Source organism: Coptis chinensis, chromosome 3 (genome assembly GCF_015680905.1).
Source record: "Coptis chinensis isolate HL-2020 chromosome 3, ASM1568090v1, whole genome shotgun sequence".
In the NCBI taxonomy this organism is placed as follows: domain Eukaryota; kingdom Viridiplantae; phylum Streptophyta; class Magnoliopsida; order Ranunculales; family Ranunculaceae; genus Coptis; species Coptis chinensis.
Genome location: NC_141458.1, coordinates 48,142,587 through 48,164,912, shown reverse-complemented (window position 1 = coordinate 48,164,912; position 22,326 = coordinate 48,142,587). Strand labels below are relative to the sequence as shown.

The 22,326-nt window shown below is 39.4% G+C and overlaps 1 protein-coding gene and 2 pseudogenes across 1 annotated transcript; all 3 read right to left on the bottom strand.

Annotated features, from left to right (window-relative positions):
• Positions 1-105: 105 nt before the first annotated feature.
• On the bottom strand, positions 106-1,262 carry LOC147509851 (large ribosomal subunit protein eL34z pseudogene; annotated as a pseudogene).
• A 443-nt stretch (positions 1,263-1,705) lies between these two features.
• Positions 1,706-2,063, bottom strand: LOC147509850 (large ribosomal subunit protein eL34). Its single transcript, XM_086599258.1, has one exon. The coding sequence runs from the start codon at positions 2,009-2,011 to the stop codon at positions 1,739-1,741; it is 273 nt and encodes a 90-aa protein (XP_086455384.1). The 5' UTR covers positions 2,012-2,063; the 3' UTR covers positions 1,706-1,738.
• An 11,648-nt stretch (positions 2,064-13,711) lies between these two features.
• On the bottom strand, positions 13,712-22,069 carry LOC147509849 (glycosyl hydrolase 5 family protein-like; annotated as a pseudogene).
• Positions 22,070-22,326: the final 257 nt, after the last annotated feature.

Below are 22,326 nucleotides of genomic sequence, written 5' to 3'. Positions count from 1 at the left end.
TTAGGAATTTTCAACTTAGTCCCTTACACCTTAACATTGTTGTGCAAAATATATTTACTTTTCTCTATGGGACTAAATTGAAAATTCAGCGAAACAAAAAAGACTAAGTTGAAACAGAATTGCAAAATTCAAACCAGTTTTCATATAGGGTGTGTTTGGAATGCTGGATTTGAGGGGAGAATTCAGAATATATTTCCAAGAATTAGGAGTTATCTCGTTTGGCAACATTTAGTGCGCTAGAATGGAAACTCCAAAACCCCAAAATAAAGGAATCGCAAGTTTCTATGGGGGGCAGAAACTTGAGATTTCCGTATTCCACAATTCCTTGCGGGTGAAAAATTATCGGGTAAGATATATTTTCTACTTCTTTAAAACCTCTCGTATATCCCACTCGATCTCTCTACCAACACTAGTCGAAAACTCGACCATTTTTTCTCTGCAACTCGTCCAAGGTGCGCACTCTCTCACCTCATCTCTCATCCCTCATTATTCTTGTTGTTGTTTGCACAGTTCTATAATTCTTATCTTTTTTCTTTCTACTTTTTATGCTTTATATTAAATTTCTAGTTCTCTTGATTATGTATCAATGGCTTACTGTTTTGAACATAAGGTTTAATCTTGATTATGTATCAATGGCTTACTGTTTTGAACATAAGGTTTACAGACAACTAAGGTACCTCAAAACATTTTCCATAAATAATCTCTAGTCAAAATTTCTTTCGACAGAATACAAATTTGTGATTTCTTCTCATTCTAGTTCTTTGTGGCTACCTTTTCCTTGGCCTTTTGAATCTTCAATACCTTCTTCACAATCTTTTGCTCTTCGACTAAAAAGGCTCGGATGATCCTTTCTCTTACAGCACCACCTGACAAAACACCACCGTAAGCACGGTTCACAGTTCTTCTATTCCTAGATAACCTAGACCTCTTGTATTCAGCAGGTCTCGGTGAGGAATCCCTTGGATTCTCTTTCCAGTAACAGGGCACTTAGGTCCACTAGCCCTCTTCTTAGTCGTCTGGTAAACAAGCTTTCCACCGAGTTTTTCAATTGTCCTTGATGGAGAAGCAGCTCTCGCTACCTAAGGCAGAGTTATTTCGTCTACTCTTAAAAACGATATCACATTTTTTTGATTTCGCTAGTGAGTTGTTTGAGAAATCTATTTCACTGTATTTTTCAACGAAAATGTTCAAACATTTGACACTGAACTAGTAATAAGCTTATAAACCCAATGAACCATAGAACTTTTAACGCATACCGCCATACTGGTCCCTCTTTCCTTTCTATATTAATTGGTTTCATATAGCTGGATAAATTAAGTTGTGGATAGTGTAACTGTATAACCACACTCTTTTGTGTATACTCTAGGTAACAAACGTCACTACTGTTTTGAAACTTTGTATAAATCGACGACATTTAACCTATTGACAGAGCCGAAGTCTTGTGGTTGGTTTTATCATTATTATACCAGCTAAGTAACAAGCTCACTTTGTATTAACCAAGTTATAAAAATTCCAATTTCTTCATTATGCCAAGAAAAGAGGAGAGCTCCATTAGCTTTTTGCCACGGAAGTAGATACAATGACAAACCATGGGTGCATCAATGGAACGATGGGACGATTGCCAAATATTCTTCTCGAAGGCTTTGTTATTGGCTTGTACATAGCTGCAGCTTCTTCAATTTGTATGTTGCTAATGCTTTATGATATTGTAGCCGGATTTCGTAGTAGGAAGCCGTGGCTACCTTTCTCTTACAGCACCACCTGACAAAACACCACCGTAAGCACGGTTCACAGTTCTTCTATTCCTAGATAACCTAGACCTCTTGTATTCAGCAGGTCTCAGGTGAGGAATCCCTTGGATTCTCTTTCCAGTAACAGGGCACTTAGGTCCACTAGCCCTCTTCTTAGTCGTCTGGTAAACAAGCTTTCCACCAGGGGTTTTAACGACCCGATTCTGGTTAGACTTAGTAGCATAGCTATGCCGCTTTCGGTACGTTAGCCTTTGCACCATTTTCTCTCTCTCTCTGTTTTGAGTTGGCCGCTCTCTAAAATAAGAAGCCCCCGAGTACATCATTATTACTTTGCTTCTTCGTGTGTCATTATTTGAGCATGCATGCAAGCTGTTTGCTAAGGAAGTAAGGATGACAATGGATTCGATTGGTATACTAGTATCTTGGTATTTGAAACCGATAGAGAACATAGTTAGTTTAAAACCTTGTTTATAGCATGAACGGCTTTCAATAGGGCCACAATTCGACCTTTGGCATTTGTAGTTGACGAATGCACTATTTATAGCTGCGGTATTGGCTTTCAAGGAAGGCAAAATCCCTTGGCAACTGAAGGCAAGATGGAAAAGAGCGACTCAGAAACTATATCATTTTCAGGAACAAACCCATTACATGCAAATAAATTATATTTTATAAGACTGCAAATAAATTAAAACACGAGTATTATGAGTCGCTACTAAATTATATTCATTTATAATAAGATGCTACAAGACCCATAATAAAAAAAAAAATGTATCATAGGTTTCAGTTTGTGGATTAAGGGTTGGCAGATCTAAACTCAAATACTTTGCCTTAATCAATCTATAATAGTCAGATTTGAAATCAGTATAGTACACCTGCGATGTATGTAGTGACGGGGGTTATGTATATTTATGCATTTTCTTTGCATGCATGTATTGATGAATAATTTGATGCTTATAATATAGATGGAAAATCATACATATGATACTGACGATGAGAGTATGGATGTTGTTGTAGCTACATGTGTGGCTACAACGTTGTGTGCTGTAGGATGGTACCACGATACATATATAGATAAATTTCCTACATCCAATCTTGATATTGAAAGAGAGAAGTTTATGAATAGGCTAACTAATGGGAATGATAACGATTGTCGCAACATGTTACGGATGAATAAAATCCAATTTCTTAGTTTGTGTGATTTTTTGCGTCGAAAAGGAGGAATACAAGATTCAAAGTTTGTCTCTCTAGAGGAACAGATTGCATATTTTTTACATACCATTGCACATGATGTAAGAAATCGAGTAGTGAAATTTGGTTTTAATCGTTCTGGGGAAACTGTTCATCGTCATTTTAAGCGAGTTTTGAATGCAATAATACGTGTGTATAAGTATCTTGTTAGACGACCTGGGGGACTTCCATATCCACAAATTGCTGAGAATCCAAGATTTACATATTTTAAGGTAAATTTATATTTTTTAAATATGTGTTGTTTGTGGGAACAAAAAGTTTTGTTCTTATTCATCTAAAACTTTTCAACACGGGATATTAGGATTGCATGGGAGCACTAGATGGAACTTATGTCCCTGCAAAAGTCCCACTTGCAGAACAAGGAGCTTATCGTAATAGGAAGAAACAAATTTCACAAAATGTCTTAGGTGCATGTACAATGGACATGAAGTTCACATACGTTTTAGCCGGTTGGGAAGGATCTGCGGCAGATAGTAGAGTACTACAATCTGCATTACGGAGGCAGGATCCACTCCCTGTTCCAATTGGTATGTTCTTTACCAATTGCTATTAAAGGACGATATACATATTCATTAGAAATCGATCGACTAATGAAGTTGTCATTTTAAATAGGTAACTATTACCTTGTGGATGCGGGATATGCCAATGCCCCTGGATTTCTTGCCCCGTATCGTGGTGTTCGCTACCATCTCAATGAATGGAGGGGAGGCAGAAGACCACAAAATTTTAAGGAACTATTCAATCATAGGCATTCATCGCTACGCAATGTGATTGAAAGGACATTTGGATTGATAAAAAAACGATGGGCGATACTAAGAAGTGATCCATTTTATAGTTTTGAGATGCAAGTGAAGATTGTGCTTGCTTGTTGTGCTGTTCACAATTATATAATGGCCATAGATCCAGATGATCTTTTATTAGCTGAGGTTGATATTGAGTTGGAAATCTTAGGGCCAGAGACAAATGAGTTGATCACTGAAATTAGTTATGGCAATGATGATTGGAATGTAATGAGGGACCAGATGGCACAACAAATGTTTGCTGACTATATGGCGTCGAGAAATCGTTAGATGACTTGGTCTTATAGCTTTTCTACTTGAGAATTGAAATCGTTAAATGACTTAGTCTTATAGTTTTTCTACTTGAGAATGTTTTATTTTCTAGTCTATGTTTGGTCTGTTGCAATGTTTCTTGGATTGAATTTATGTTATTCTTTATATTTCTAATTAATAAGCATTTATATCATGTTGCATGGGAGCTCAATGATAATTTTTGTATGTAACTTCTGAACTGTTAGAAATAGAGAACAATCAATCACCTGAACAACCAAAAAGCACCAAAGCAAAAGGAAACTATGTGGTTTGGACAATTGAGATGGATCGTGTATTAACCGAGACATTTCTTGACCAAGTTCAAAAGGGAAACAAATCTGAACAAGGTTGGAAGCTTTGTTGTTTGGATCAGAATCGTATTGATGCCATCAAAGAAAAATGTGGAAAAGCAAAGTGACAAAGGATAATGTTCAAGCTCGCTTTAAAGACTTGGACTAAGAATTTTAATATCATGGTCGAGCTTGAGACCAATCGGGATTAGGTGGGATGACAATCGCAAGATGATTGTGGTGAGGGATGATGTTTGGGAGAACTATGTTAAGGTAATTTTTGTGTAATATAAATTTGCCTTTTATTGTCAAGGTGTTTTTTCTTAAATATTTGTTAAATAATTTACAGTCACATCCCGATGCCAAAGGGTTTAGGTATAAGCCTCTCACAAACTATGATGAGTTAGCAATTATTGTTGGGAAGAATAATGCAAAAGGAGTTAAAGCTTAACAGGAGGAGAACTTGATAAAGCAAGAGAAGAAGTTGAAAACAATGGCAGCAATGAGAATGATGGCCATGAGGACATTAATGGCGAAAATGAAGGAAGTGACAAGCTATTGAAAAGAGGTTCGGATGAGAAACAATCTACAAATAAAAAGTTCATACGGGGAGATGCCATTGCAATTTGTGACTTCCATGACTGATACATTGAAGTCTATGGTAGAGACCAACTCACGTGCACGTCTTCCCACTGTTGATGTGAACAAGTTATGCCAAGAAGTTAATAAAGTTCCGAATTTTGATCGTTCTCTAACACTACGAGTTGTTGATTTGCTTGCAGCTGATAAGACTAAGGAACACGTCTTTTATGGGCTTCCGGATGATTTTAAGAAAGAATGGCTGATGATGCATCTCAATGTTTAGAATAAGAGGAGGTTTAAACATTCAAAAATAAAGTTTATAATAATTTGGTCTGTAGACCTGTTGGTTTAGAGTACATTTTTTTTTTGAATATATCAACTTTGGTTTGGAAATTTTGAGTGGCCAAACAGTTGATTTGAGATTCTGTGGAATTTGGAAATGAATTCCGTTGTGCAACTAAACATAGGAATTCCAATTTGAGGAATTTTAACTACTTGAAATTGTAAGTCTTGAAATTATATTTTCAATTCCAATTCCACAGGAAAACTTCCAAACACACCCATAAGGTGTAAGGGAAGGGAGAGTACAAAATGAGCGAAAAGAGTAAGGGCCCCCTTAAACAAACTACAAAGAATGAGCAAATCAATTACAAAACAATGAGACTAATGGCAACAAATCTTTCTGTCCATCTGTTTATCTTTGATAAGAATCTTGCTAGTGAATGATATAGGTGAGCAACAAAGCTGCGAACATCAGTACATACGCTATCCCTTGATCAATTGCAACCCCTGCAACCAGAAGATTATAAGCAGCATGGGAGAAGTCCTTTTAACAATGTTCCAACAATAGACATAAACATTCAATCAGTCCCTTTTGTAAACAAATTTTTTGCAGAATGCAATAAGATTGTCTCTCGAGACTCCAGAGTCAAACCCTTTATCAGTTGAGGTGTTCGAATTTCTTTGATAGGCATATCTTTATGGAAATTAGTTGGCATCATATCACAACATGAGTGGAAATTCTACTGACATGAGGAGCTAGTACAAATAGGCATTTAGGTGAAGTGACTAAGTGAGCATTAAGAAGTACGACAATTTAGTTACCAAAAAAAGAAGCACAACAATGTAGTAGGACTTTGAGAACCGTTTTTGTTAACTAAGTGTGTAACTGCATTGCCTCGTAGACAGGTGAAAATCGTGATCAATTTTAATATACATTGTAGATTGTAATCTATAATCAAAATGAGAAAGTTTTAATGGAAGGACATGGTATTGTTCTTGGATGTTTAAAGAAGATTTTCTTGTAAAATGATAGACACAACTCATCACAAACAAAATAAACGAAAGGGTTATTTAGGGATAGGTCCTAAAATTATCGATTATTAGGGATTGGTCCTACTTCTATCGATTGACCTTGAGTCGTCTCAGTTGACCGTGGTCAACCCATTTTATAATAATAAAATTTTCGTTTTTTATCAAAATGGCCAAACTACCCTTCACATGTGCTTTGCATGTGACTTTAGAGAGACGTTTAAAATGGCCACGTGTCAAAAATCTAAAGCATTTGATCCAATGGCCAAAATTATAGAGTCGTTGGAAGTTGTCTCTTTGCTGTACTATAAGAGAAGGCGTTCAACACTCACACTCTTCACTCAACAACTTGAACACTGAAGCAAAAACATGGGTGGAGCTCCTGTTCAAACTTTCATTGTACCAAAGGTATGAAATCAACTTAAATGGTAAATTCACCAAAAGTATTTCACGAACTTAAATTGAAACTCCTTTAATGGCAGAAAAGTAGGATGAAAGCCTAATTAACTCAAATCTGAGGAGGGGTTAAATCCTAAAAGACTAATTCTATGTTGTATCAAATTCTAACTTTTTTTTTTTTTAACTTGGTTTATTGGCCGGATCATCGACTATGTGAGCAAAAAGGCCACCTTTGCTCCAACTTGTCCCTACCTTAATAGGAGAGATGGGGAGGATAATTGCAAAGGGGATCATGTATTTGTTCAAGAGTTGGGATAAAACAACAGGCAAAGTCATTGGAATGTGGTTGCAATGCATTTGGGTTGGATGTTTTAGTAGGGAGATGCAATACATTGACTCGCAACCAACCTATCTTTGCCTCTTGAAAACAAGACTACACTTGTCCTAGATTGTAATCGTGTGGCAATGAGTGTTGTTGTGTTATTGAATAGGGTATCCCAAGTGAGGTTCTATCTGATGTAAGGCCTCATTGAAAAGGATTCAAATAAAGGTTCTTGGTTATGAAATAAAAGTTCTTGGTTATGAAATATAGATTTACCTACAACAATTCAAATCTAAATCTTAAACTCAGCAATGTCACTCAGACAATATTCACAAGGGTACCAAAACAATGTCAGCATCTGATAACAATCAAAAGATATATATGGACACATACATAAACCTGACCCAAAATGAACAACATCATATAGACCATTTCTCAAGTATATGTAACACAAAACAACCCAAACAACAAAATATGGACAAATATTCACTGACAATCCCCAAAATGATTCAAAAACCAACTATTGTGTAAGTGGCTCTCCTGCTCTCTGATTTGCATTCACTGGAGGAGTTGATGGAGTTTCTACATTGTCATCACCAAACAACAAGCCATACAAGCCAGAGAATTCTCTACCCCTTCCCCTTCCATTCCCTCCTCTTCCTGTTCTGCCTCCTCTTGGTCTTCCTCTCCCTCCCCTGCCTGGAGCTTGTGGTTCTTGCACTGGAGCTACCTCTTGCACTAGGGCTCCTCTTCCTCTACCTCCCCTGCCTGGGGGTTGTTCTGCTTGTGGTTCTTGCACTGGAGTTGCCTCTTGCACTGGGGCTCCTCTTCCTTTCCCTCCCCTGCCTCTCCTTCCCCTACCTTGTGCTGGTGCCTCTTGTTGTTGTTGTACTTGGGGTGGTGGCTGTTGCTGACTTACTTCTTGCTCTGTTTGGGCACCTGCTCACTTATTGAATTAGTGTTTGCATAAGGTAAGGTTTATGCAGTCATGCACTAACCATACTCATGCATTTTGCTTTCAATATTCAACTAACATACCTTTACTTTTCTTCCCTTTTCTTTGCTGCATTGGAGGTGCATCTTCTTGCATTGGAGGAGCTTGTTGTTGCATCTGAGGTCCATCTTCTTGCATTGGAGGAGCTTGTTGTTGCATCTGAGGTCCATCTTGCAGTCCATCTTGCACTTGGGCTGCTGTGACATCATGAGTATCATTAGACATTGAAGGATACATCACAATCACATTATAACCAATTATGACATCATGAGTATCATTAGACATTGAAGGATACCTTTTCTTTTCTTCTTCTTGCCAAATTCTCCTTTTTTCCTTGCATCACATGATCTGGAATTGTGACCTTCTTCTTGACACTTTGCACATTTCTTTTTGACTTGGGCATTTCATCTTCGCCTTAATTTCTGCTTTCTTGGTCTTCCCGGTTGTGTGGAGACTTGAGGAGGCGATACCAATTCTTTGTCCAAAGTGCGTTAAGAAAAAATACATTACAAATTACATACAAATAAAATAAATAAATTGCTAAATAACAAAAGTATTAGGAAAGGGGCATCACTCACTATTTCTGGCCAATCCTCTATATTATCAAGTGGATACAAATAACTTGCATAAGTTGCTTTGAAGGCCTCAGCACTAAAATAAGGACTACAATACCGCCATATAATGAAAAAATGTAAAGAAAGTACCCCAAGAGAATGCACATATAGACACAAGTATAGACACAAGTGATTTACCTAGACCATGGTTCCCTCCTTGACCTGAGTACTGCAACTGCATGCACACAGGGCACTCCTGACATTTGCCACTCAATGCAAGAGCATTCTTGCTTTTGGATTTCCACATTATACTTCTTCCGGTTAGGTGGCTTATTGCTAAATACCGAGTCTCAGTTACACCTCTGATCTCATAATTGTTATACCTCTCCTCTCTCTTCTTAATCATGTACAAAACATTTGGAACAACACCATGTTCAAAAGACTTCATTGACAACATTCTCCTATCATAGATGGACTTCAACAAAAGCAGGTTATACATGTCTATAAAAACTGGACCAAAGGTTTATCTCTTATTTTCAAAATCCATGAGTTGAAAGACTCACTGAAATTGTTAGTCAACTCATCACACTTTGATGTCCAATCAAAGTGTGCTCTAGCCCAACACTCCCTTGGCTCATTATCTAACCAATCCAATGCTGCACTATCAGTTTTGTTTATGGTTCCTAAGATCCTAGTCAATTTCGGTAGCTTGTATGTCATTCGCGACTTCCCAAGCAAGACTCTCCCATAATTCACCGGGAAACTTAGCTTTTAAAATTTTTATACATATGCGAAACAAAATCTGCAACAAGAAATACATGTACAAGTTAAAACAACATTATAACAAAGTCCGAAAGAACATTGCAACAAGAAATACACATGTCTGAAACATTAGATATGGCTTGATGAGATTTATAACAAAATGCATGTATAAGTTAAAACAACAACCCGTGATTAGAATCACGGGAAGTGATACGCAATAATTTGTACCAACCAATCCCCTTTGTCACTAATGAATGTCAACTTTTTCCTTGTGCTTGATGAGATGTGGCTTCAATTCGGACAAAAAAAGCCTCCATGTATCTTTGTTCTCACCTTTGCACACATAAAACTAATAGGGAAAAGCCCATTCATGGCATCCGATCTATAGCGATCAAACAACACCCACCATACTTACCTTTGAGAAAACAGCCATCAAGCCCAATCATCGGTCTACACCCGGTCACCCACCCATCCAGTGAACCCTTGAATGCAATGACTACACCAACAAATGTCGATTGCTATCTTTCACAAACCATTTAGCAAGGCTACCGAGATTGGACTTCTCTATCTGTCTACACATCTCGGGACTACTTGATACCCAACTTCATAATTTCCATTAATTTTTCTAGCATCAAAACTCTACTAGACCGGGCGGTCAATAAGATATACTAACTCCAAACTCACAAAAAATCTTTTCACGTATATCCCTTGGTTTGTAATCGGGATGATCTCTCATTTTGTCAACAAGTGTTTTAGCTACCCATGGTGATGTAGCTTTGTGCATACTTGTTTTCATCATCGAGCCTCACATGTATCTTTGGTCCAAAACTTCGTAAGAATGAATGTGTGATTGTCTCTTTTTGGTAACAGAGGCACTTACTTTCCAATCGACAATTGAAATCTTTACATTCTAAAATGAGCCTCTCCTTGTCATTCTTCGGATGTCTATAGCTAAACTTCTTTCTAATTGCCAAATTTATGAAAAATCCCTACAAGCCTCAATTGTTGGCCAAGACATTTTAGGCTTCAAGTCACACACAAAAAACATTCTCAACTTTTGGTCCCGCAAGTTTAGCCATCTCCTGCGCCTCAAATATGTTTGTCTTGACCCTCACAACACTAGAGTCACTACCTTGTATCTCTTCTTCTAAATTTTGTACTTCTTCCTCCATTGGCTCCATGTCATCCAAGGCCTCATCATCGGTACCACATCCGAGTAGTCACTATCGAAGGATTGTAGTTGTAATCTTCTTCATCCTCATCTTCAACACTCCACTCATCATTATTTGTGATGATTACCAAAACTGGTCCAAAACTATAACCATATTCATACATCTTGTCACCTCCATCATCACTTCTATCCTTGTCATCTAATGCATCACCATCACCATCGTAAAAGTCTCACCTAAAGTAACCTCATCAAATGTTTTGGATCAAGTGAACCCAATACATGTTCCCAATCATCCACAACATCATTGGATGATGTAAGCAACTTCGGGTTCAAGAACTTCCACAACATGCTCAACTTCAACTATTTTTCTACTTCATCATCGAAGAAGACACAAGGTCCAACATCAAAGTCTCTCCATTAGGGCCTACAAGTGGTTTCAACTTCTGCGACCCCTACCCGACCTTCTTAAAGGTTTTTCTTGCTTTTGGTAGGGGTTTCCACGGTAGAGGGTTTCACACTAAGGGGTTTCTCGGTAAGGGGTTTCTCAAGATTGGGTTGGACATTATTTGAAGAACTTTGGTTGTATCTGAGGGGAACGGGTTCCCCGAGGGATCTTCTAACTCTAACCGCCTCACCCATTTTTATACTTTTGTTGGGGGTTGTTGGAAGTCTGAGAAGTGGTGATAGTCTTACTTGGTGGTGGTGGTATGGGACTTGGTGGTGGTATAGGAGTTGGTGGTGGTATAGGACTTGGTGGTGGTATAGGAGTGGTGGGAGTAAATCTAGGGGATTTTCTAACACTAGCACTTACTTGGACACTTTTCTTTTTGGGGGTAGTGGGTAATGGGTGGGCCTTTCTTGGTGTGGACTTAGCTGGGTGGGCCTTTCTTGGTTGAGCTTTTTCTTGGTTGGGCCTTTACTGGTTGGGCTTTTACTGGTTGGGCCTTTACTGGTGACTTCATTGGTGGGAGACTGTTGTCGAAAGCGGTGGTGGGGATTTTAGGAGCTCTAGTGGGTTTAGAAGTTGTTGGATTTGGAAAGACATCTGTGTGGTATTTTTTGTCTCTATCGGTTTAAGCTCATGCCACATATGTAATAGGTGTTCATCTTTTGTTAACCCGCAAATATACCCTTGAATGATACTTGCCATTTGAAATTCAACTCCCACACCAACCAAGTTTTGCACATCCCTTTTTCAAATCAAACATACAAAATTCATCCCCATCAAATTCCATAGTAATCGCTTTGCTTCCTACCACCTTTGTAATCACTACCCTTAATCTTCCCAGGGGTAGTTGTCCCCCAAGAACCCCCATAATGTACAACAAACTGTTTTACACCTAGCACCGTACTGGCCATAGTTCATAATAGTATTGGACATAACAAAGCAACAAAAATGTTGACATTATACACTTATCACAATAAAATAGTCCTACTTTTAAGAACATGCAATAACAAGAGTACCCTAAGAACAAAATACATGCATATATATCCACCCAACCACCCACACAACAATCTTCTTACAAAAAATGTTTTTTAAACATAGGGTTCAATCAATACAAACAAATAATGGAATAAAAACACAACTTTTTTAAACAATCCTAAAGATCCATGCTTTTCACTTTAAAACACATGTTTTGACATGTAAACGCATACAAAGTTTGAACCGACTTACAATGAGCAACTCAAAAAAAATCCCGACTACCACAAGAGAGATGTCCACGAACAAAATTCGGACGACAAATTAGCTAACACTCACAATTTCAGGTTGAAGTTTTTCAAACATTTCAGGTTGAAGTTTTTCAAAGCAAACAATTCAGGTTGAAGTTTCTTTCTAAGATTCGTGAGTGAAGGTTAAAGCGTTTGGTAGCAAACAAAGAGATCTTCAAGTTATCATTTATAATGGAGAAGATTAAGACTAAGATTAGGTGAGTGAAGACAAACTATTGTAACTAAGATTCGTAAGTGGACAAAATGGGGGAGTGTGTAGATTTTTCCCCTCTATCTCACTTATTTCCTCGAGATCTGAATCTGAAATGATCGAAAGGCTTACATAATTTCATTCCTCAACATTCGACCGTGGTGTTCACAAACAATTCAATATAATGTAGCGTGTCAAGCATTTGAAGGGTAGTTTGGCCATTTTGATAAAAAACGAAAATTTTATTATTATAAAATGGGTTGACCACGGTCAACTGAGACGACTCAAGGTCAATCGATGGAAGTAGGACCAATCCCTAATAATCGATAATTTTAGGACCTATCCCTAAATACCCCTAAATAAGTAGGACCAATCCCTAAATAACAAGCAAGTTCAGTTCAGGCAAACAAACCACCACTAGACGGAGCAACTGCAGGTTCAGGGCTTTGAGCAATAGCAGTTGAGAAAACCAGAGCCAACAAAAGCCCATAAAGCCATGACTGGAAAAGAAATTCGAAGAATCTGTGAAAGCTCCCAGACTGGCTGACAACTAATATAAGAGAGTTTTACAGCTTTTCAGCTCATAATGAACAGTAGATAATTGTCACGTGTACGGTTGATATTAGCAGCATGTTCTTAGTTGTTATTGTGACGGCCTAGTTGTTAATGGCCTAGTTTGTTAATGATTAATCTCACATGCATCTATGATTGGGAGAATCTTTATTCTATGAACAATTCAAATTTCAAAACGGATAGATATGTTCTCATTTCTTTTCCTTAATTACTTTCTAGCCATTTGTAACATTCTTATGACTGTTTTCATCAAGTTGTAACGTACAAATGGCAAGGGTCCTAAGTTATGAAAACACCCCATCTTGATGTTTATCAAAACCTGTTCAGGTAAATGCATGGAATGAAACTAAGCTGATTCAGGTTCCTTGAGAATGTTACATAAGCAAAACCTGTTCGTTGAGTCCGTTAAAATTTCTTAAAAAACAATACATATGCCCTCAAACTGTCACGGTGTGTCCTGATATTTTAGATGCAAGTAAGTTTGATCTGCACTAGACATGGATCATTTCCTTTTTCTTTTTTTATTGGCAATACATGGATCATTTCATCCCACATGTATCATTTCCTTTTTCTTTTTTTATTGGCAATGCATGGATCATTTCATCCCCGTTCTTATTATGGTCGCTCTTGTTGTAGCTGTAACGATTTTAAACCATTGACTAGTAGGGTCACACTTATGATCTTTTGTGAGACATCTGCATGTGTTAGTGACAACACTTCTGAAAGCTTCGGATCTAGCATGCTATAAATTTGAGAACAATGTACCTTGAAATGGAGGTTGGATAGTCTGAATGCGCTGCAAAAAACTTGAATTCCTTATGCTACTCGAGTCTCGGCTCTCGGCTCAAAACTCCGTACATCTCTTCCATTCCTCGTTTCCCTTCGCTCAAGTAGTAATCCCCTTGTAAAGTCCTCAAAACCCAATCCATATCTAGATCAGCTATAACACCTAATATGCAGCTGAAGTACCTATTGCCATTCACATTGCCACCTCTCTGATCTAGCCTAAATTCGCTGAGGAAAACTGGATAGCCTTGTTATAGTAAAAAACCAAAATTATTCATCATTTTCTTCATGAACTTCCCACAACAGTCGTTAGCATTATGCTTCGCCCAATTTTCTTGATCTGTGAATCCATACTAATGCCCCTCGAAGACTAGCTTTCTTGTAAATGATAATTTCACCTGTTTGTTTCTTAAGAAAGTGAGGTTTTTATCAAATTCTAATCCAGACATTATAACAAGGATGTCTACTGCTTCGGCTCCTTGTTGCATGTACCTATGTTACAATATTAAGTAATTAGTTGTGAAGAGTCGTAATATATAAATTTGGTGATGTTCATAAAGTTAGTTCTAGAATGATGCATACAAATTCGTTAGTTTGCAACCCTTAACATGCTGTTGCAGATGCATAATTAAATGAGCTATATGGTTCAGATGTCTACTTGTACCAAAAGCCCACATTCAGATTTTTTTTCTCTTAGCTCATTTCTAAGCCTCATCCCTACCACATTTCGGTGCCTTTGAACATGGTGGCCATCGACTGAGTCCTTGGATCCAAAGTTTTGTGTCGAAGTCTTTATCGGCTTCAAACGACATTCTGGATATAGACAAGCATTTTAAAAAGAAGAACAAAATTTTTGTCAGAGCCACATCCGTACCGACATAAGAGATTCTTGTAGGTTGATGCATTTTTCACTATAGATATCTGTTTTTGTTTTTGTGGTAATTATTATTGTTATTATTACTATAAATAGAATAGAACTGCAGATTTCGTTGTGAGCCTTACCTGTGCTAATTACTTTGAAGCTGTTAATTACTTCGAACCTGAGATTACAACTTTAACATGTTTCCTACTTCTTTTTACACGTCTACTTGATTTCCCACCAAGTGTTTTTGGATAGAATCAATGAATCATAAGAAGCACTAAAGTGTTAAAATGCTGAAAGATTGTAAAAACACATGGAGGAAAAGGAGTTCGTTACAGTCTATAAAATTTTGTTAAACATGTTAAGAAATAGTATCACGTCGTTGCCAGTGTGTTTATCAGTTTATTCTTTAATTTAAAATGATATTTTACCTTAAAAGCTTGGGGGAGGGTCATATTGAGGAATTTTCCGTTGTTGGCTCGGATCCCAACAAGAGATTTATGGAGGCCTAGACTCTTGAATGAGTTTTCAACAGTCATCGATGTTATTGTTTGGTTATTAACCATAGCCAAAGGCCATGTAAGTCGAACACAGTTGAACCCCATTAAGCTTATTTTATTTGAAATCACGTCTACTGGTTGCCAGCTCAACCCCATTAAGCTTGTTGGGGATTATATCAATACCAATCGATTCCCCCACTACACAGATAATTTGTATGAACACACTTCAACTCCAGATAAATCTCAAATATCACAAACTACATATACTAACATGCCCAACTCGCTAAACAACTATTAACAACAGATAATAATGTAAAGCAGTAAAAGCAAACCACAACACAAAGATTTACCGTGGTTCGGCCAATGATGCCTACTTCCACAAGAGCCGGTTCTTAATAAAATGGGAAGGAAGATTACAATCTCTCCTACGGTCTCTCACCTTACTAGATCATTTCTTATCTCTTTCTACGGGGTTATCTCGTAAAGGTTCTCTCTTTGTTTTAGTGCGGATTCCAATCCTTCCGACTTGTTAGGTTAGATTTTCCAAAACCTTGATCTTGGTTTTATCTCCAAAACCAAATTCGCGGTATTGAAGCAAAGGCCCGCGAAATTAGACTGGCTTGGCCCCGATGGCTGAAGTCGCTTAAGACACTGGAAGCCGAAGTGGTCGCCCCTCTATGGCGGTCAGCCCTATTCTATGGAACTCGGCCGAAGTCGCCATCTGGCGCTGGCCTCGGCATTTCCAACCCGAATTTGCGTTTACGTCGACTGCTTTTTCTCTCCTCATGTGAGGGATAACTCGACAATCTCCCCTCGAGCGGTGAGGGGATACCTCCATGCAATTGCCAAATCAGCGGGAGGAGTGTGTCGCCATTCCGCAATAGCACAACAAACATCAAACTTACCTTTCGGTAAGACTTTGGTCATCATATCCGACCCGTTCTTGTCGGTATGGATCTTCTCGATACACAAATGCTTGTCTTCGAAAGTACTTCTCTAATCAATGATAACGCGCGTGTATGTGCTTGGATCTAGAATGAAAACTTCGGATTCTTGCTCAAGTGGATGGCGCTCGACCGTCACATGTAACTACAAACCTGTTTCGCTTTAGCCCTAGTTCGTCGAAGAACCTCTTCATCCATAGCAACTCTTTGCAACACTTCGGTGGGTGCGCAATATAATACCTACGTAGTGGAGAGGCAACACACTTTTGCAACTTAGATTGCCAAGAAACCGCTCCCCCCGCAAAAGTAACCGGATAACCGGAGGTGGACTTCATCGAAGTCAACATCACCGCCATGTCCATCGGTGTAGCCTTCAAGTAAGGGCTTACTTCCACCAAAGCACAAACATGATTTGGAAGTGCCTTTGAGATATCTCAATATCCACTTAACACCTTCCCAATGTTCTTTACCCGGATTTGATGTAAATCGCTTACAACCCCAACGGCGAAAAGCAATATCCGGTCTAGTACACACCATGGCATACATCAAATCGCCCATCGCGGATGCATAAGGAATCTTTTCCATCGACTCTGCTCATGCTCACCCTTAGGACACATCTCTTTGGTCATGCTGAACCGCCACCAAGCGGATAACCGACGGGCTTCGGCTTGATCCATGTTGAATCTCTTCAACACCTTCTCAATGTAGCTTTCTTGAGAAAGCCACAACTTTCCACTCTTTCATCACGGTGATCCGCGATCCCAAGTATCCGCTTTGCTTGACCCAAATCCTTCATCTCAAAGGACTTACTCAAGTCTTTCTTCACTTGGATATCTTGTTGATGTTTGGGCCAACTATCAACATATCATCCACATACAATGATAACCACAATGAAATCCCCATCCGAAATCTCACGAACAAACACACAATGATCGAAGCGGACTTCTTGTATCCTTGCTTCGCCATAAAGGAATCAAACTTTATGTACCACCGTCTCGGTGCTTGCTTCAACCCATACAAGCTCTTTATCGGCTTGCATACTAGGTGCTCCTTGCCTTTGACCTCAAAACCCCGTCGGTCCATGTAGACATCTTCTTCAAGGTCTCCATGAAGAAAAGCCGTCTTAACATCTAGCTGCTTTCAACCTCTAGGTTCATACTTGCGGCCATACCCAATACCACCGGATAGAAGTCATCTTTACTACGTAGGAGAAAATCTCATCAAAGTCAATCCCTTTTCTTTGACCGAATCCCTTCACTTAACAAAGGCGAGCTTTATGCCTTGGGTGAGGATTGTTCTCCTCATGCTTGACTTTGTATATCCACTTATTCTTGAGAACTTTTTCTCCCCGTGGGTTTCTCAACTAACTTTCAAAGTGTGATTCTTATGCAAAGAATCCATCTCGTCATCATGGCCTTCAACCACTTTTCTTTGTCGTACCTTCAAGTGCCTCTTGATAGTACATAGGTTCTCCACCATCCGATAGTAGCGTGCATTATGTGGTGGATACTGGTTGAAGCTATTCTCCTGTCGGACCTCCTTGCCCCATCTGGCGGTGCCTCGGGGAGGTTGCACTTCGCTTGCTTTCGGTGGTGGTTCATGCATCTCATCCGCATCTTCTATACCAATAGGTTCTATCCCATCATGAGCAATAGATTCTCATCATGAACTTCAAACTCATGGTTCTCTGCATTCTCAATGCCTTCCGCGACGTTCCACGGTAGGAACTTCGGTTCAATCAACAAGATCATTGGTGAAAGCCTCAGCTTCTCACCCTCCTCAAAGTCTGCTATGGTTTGGTCTTCTAAGAACACAACATCTCGACTTCGGATTACCTTCTTGTTAATCGGATCATAGAGTTTGTAACCAAACTTTTCATCTCCATAACCCAGAAAAATGCACCGCTTGGCTTTGTCATCAAGCTTGGATCTCTCATCCTTCGAATATGCACAAATGCCCCGCACCCAAAATACCCAAGTATCCATAATCAACATCTCGCGACCATACTCTCTCCGGATAATCACTATTCGGAGGCTTTGCGGCGACAGGTTGATCACATGCACGGTATGACGATTGCTTCTACCCGGTAGCTTCTAGGTAGCTTAGAGTGAGATAGCATGCATCTCATCCTCTCTACAATGGTGCGGTTCATTCTCTCGCTATTCCATTCATTTGCGGTGTCTTGGGAACGGTGCGCTCATGGCTTAATCCCATGACTCGGCAATACTCTTCAAATGGCCCAATGTACTCACCCCCATTATCGGCGAATACATTTCAACAACTTCCCGGTCTCTCTTTCCACCATCTTTGTGGAATTTCTCAAACACGCCAAGTACTTCATCCTTGGTCTTCGGACTATAGGCCCATACCTTTCTTGACGATCATCAATGAATGTCAAGAAGTCACGGCTCCCGGTGGGACTTCACTCTCATAGGACCACATAAGTGCAGTGTGCACTAGCTCAAGGGGCGATTGTCCTTTTTCGTGAGCGGGAATCTTTGGAAAGACACCCCGTGTTGCTTTCCTACCAAACGAGTGAGTACATGTATTTAAATGTGTACCTTTAATGTGCGGCATGGCCTTTTGCTTAGCAAGAACTTCCATCCCTTTTTATGCCAATGTGACCGCGGTCTCTTGTGCCCGCGGTTAGGATGAAGCTTCTTCTTACGCGCGTTAGATTCGCTTCGCTTTACACAAACTAGCCTCGTGTTTTGTAAAGAGAGCAAGTTTTCTTTCCTCGGCTGCTCAATGGAACCTCGCTTTCGGTTTCCATACCCCGTTACCAAACGAAGTTTACAAAGTCATCGTCATCTAATTTCCTGCCGAAATTAGGCTTAACCGTATGTCGGGGACATGTCTTTACATCCTTGAGTGTCAAGGTGTAGCCGACATTGGTTTCTATATGAACATCTCAATGCCTATAATCTTGAGGGCCCAGCGTTACCCATCCTCACTTCACCATATTCACCACGGTTGTAGGTAGTGAAGAATCCCCGTCGCGGTGTGGCGTGATAGGATGCTCCCTCAGTATCTATCACCCACTCGTATCGACATGAGGTACTAAGGCAAAGCACACACCACAATCGACACAATTCCCACTAGGTCGCCGACTAGTGCGGTAGTATCTCGCCGTGTTTCCGTTCCTCGCACCATGTCTTCATGTACCGCGGTTATTCTTCTCATCCCTCTTCGATTTCGCGACTCATATCCGAAGTGGCCTTTTTGTGGCACAATAGTAACATTGCCTCTCCGCCTTAGGAGTTCTAGCTTCACCCCTAGATTTATACGTCATCACCTCTAGAGCGAGATGGTTTTGTGTTTTGACCTCTCCCCCCGTTTCTCGTGAAAGGATCTGCGAGTGAGAAGAGCGCTTCTTGCACTCCTTCTAGTCTCCTCATTCAACAAAGGCGTGGTAGCCATCTCCATGGTAACAATTCCATCCTTGGCTGCTCCATGTAGAGAAACCGCTAATGTCTCCCAACTTTTCGGTTAGAGCCTAATAGAAACAAAGCCTCAACTTCATCTCCCAAATTGATCTTCATCAAATGCATCGATTGATGATATTCTCGTACTTCATTAAGATGCTCGGACATTGAAGAACCTTCTTGGTACCGCGGTTAATGCAAACTTCTTAACGACTAGCACTTTGTTTCCACCCGACTTCCTCATAAAGGTCTTCGAAGTTTCTTCCATAGACTGAAGGTTGTAGTCTCTTGGGCCACATGGTGAAAACACCGCCGTCGTCAATCCATTTGTCGAATGTATCCAATCGGCTTTTCGTCAAGCTTTTTCCACTTTCGGCCTCATTCGATTTTCTACGGTTTTACTCCCTCATTCTCGATGGGAAGTGCCAAGTCCTTGCAAGGTATAGCAAGTCTTCCATCTTGGCTTTCCGGATGGTGTAGTTCTTCCTATTCGGACTCATCATCACAGTGTTCACGGAATGGTCCATCTCTACAAGTTATTTAACCTCAAATCTTTCTCGGGGAATTTAGTCAAACACCGCCCGACCAAGATTTGGATAACACCCAGGCTATTTTAACGGCTCGATACCACTTGTTGGGGATTATATCAATACCAATCGATTCCCCACTACACGGATAACTTGTATGAACACACTTCAACTCGGATAAATCTCAAATATCACAAACTACCTATACTAACATGCCCAACTCGCTAAACAACTATTAACAAATGTGATAATAATGTAAAGCGGTAAAAGCAAACCACAACACAAAGATTTACCGTGGTTCGCCAATGATGCCTACTTCCACAAGAGCCGGTTCTTAATAAAATGGGAAGAAAGATTACAATCTCTCCTTACGATCTCTCACCTTACTAGATCACTCTTATCTCTTTCTGAGGGTTATCTCGTAAAGGTTTCTCTCTTTGTTTTAGTCGGATTCCAATCCCCGACTTGTTAGGTTAGATTTTCCAAAACCTTGATCTTGGTTTTTATCTCCAAAAACCAAATTCGCGGGTACTGTAGCAAAGGCCCACGAAATTAGATTAGACTGGCAGCTTATGTAGCGTGAAGTCGCTTAAGACACTGGAAGCCGCTGGTCGCCCCTATCTATGGCGGGTTGCCCTATTTCTTTGGAACTCTCTGAAAGCGCTCCATCCGAGCATGGCTGGCATTCGCATTTCCAACGCCGCCCGTTTGTCGGCTCTGTTTTCTCTCCTCATGTGAGGGATAACTCCAACAGTTTGCAACCCTTAACATGCTGTTGCAGATGCATAATTAAATGAGCTATATGGTTCAGATGTCTACTTGTACCAAAAGCCCACATTCAGATTTTTTTTCTCTTAGCTCATTTCTAAGCCTCATCCCTACCACATTTCGGTGCCTTTGAACATGGTGGCCATCGACTGAGTCCTTGGATCCAAAGTTTTGTGTCGAAGTCTTTATCGGCTTGAAACGACATTCTGGATATAGACAAGCATTTTAAAAAGAAGAACAAAATTTTTGTCAGAGCCACATCCGTACCGACATAAGAGATTCTTGTAGGTTGATGCATTTTTCACTATAGATATCTGTTTTTGTTTTTGTGGTAATTATTATTGTTATTATTACTATAAATAGAATAGAACTGCAGATTTCGTTGTGAGCCTTACCTGTGCTAATTACTTTGAAGCTGTTAATTACTTCGAACCTGAGATTACAACTTTAACATGTTTCCTACTTCTTTTTACACGTCTACTTGATTTCCCACCAAGTGTTTTTGGATAGAATCAATGAATCATAAGAAGCACTAAAGTGTTAAAATGCTGAAAGATTGTAAAAACACATGGAGGAAAAGGAGTTCGTTACAGTCTATAAAATTTTGTTAAACATGTTAAGAAATAGTATCACGTCGTTGCCAGTGTGTTTATCAGTTTATTCTTTAATTTAAAATGATATTTTACCTTAAAAGCTTGGGGGAGGGTCATATTGAGGAATTTTCCGTTGTTGGCTCGGATCCCAACAAGAGATTTATGGAGGCCTAGACTCTTGAATGAGTTTTCAACAGTCATCGATGTTATTGTTTGGTTATTAACCATAGCCAAAGGCCATGTAAGTCGAACACAGTTGAACCCCATTAAGCTTATTTTATTTGAAATCACGTCTACTGGTTACCAGCTCAACCCCTCAGCAAGAACAGGTTGAAGGTGAGAAGGCCAATTCACACATGCTAGCTTAACTATCTGTCCATCCTTGTTTAATATCCATATTGATTTGGTGAATAAACAACGTTAACCAGAGTCTTAAACAAAAAAAAATAATAGACACATTCTAAAGAAACAAATGAAACACCATAATTTACAAGTAGCCAAATATATATAGTAATTTATCAAAATATCTAATAAAGTTAGACTACAAATCTATTTAAAAAGCAAAACTACTTAAACGGTATTTTGCGGGTCTTGCGGGTGTCAAAATCATCTATTACCAAATCCAGATCAATATCATTAGCAAAATCACTTTCAATGTAGATAACCATTAAATCTGCAAGAAACTCATCCTCCATCTTGTTTCGAAACTATGTTTTGATAAGTTTCATGGTTGAGAATGCCCTTTCTGTAGTTGCTGTAGATATGAAGTGGCCCCAATATGACATAAGCTCGTCGGATCTCGTCACGCTGATTAATATGATATTTACTTATTTGACGGCGTAACCCTGGGTCACGTACCAAAGAACTAGTAACACCGGTTTGACTAGATTCAATCCCTTGAGAGTTAGGACGAACTTGTTTAATGGGTTCAACTCTTTGGAACTTTGAACGG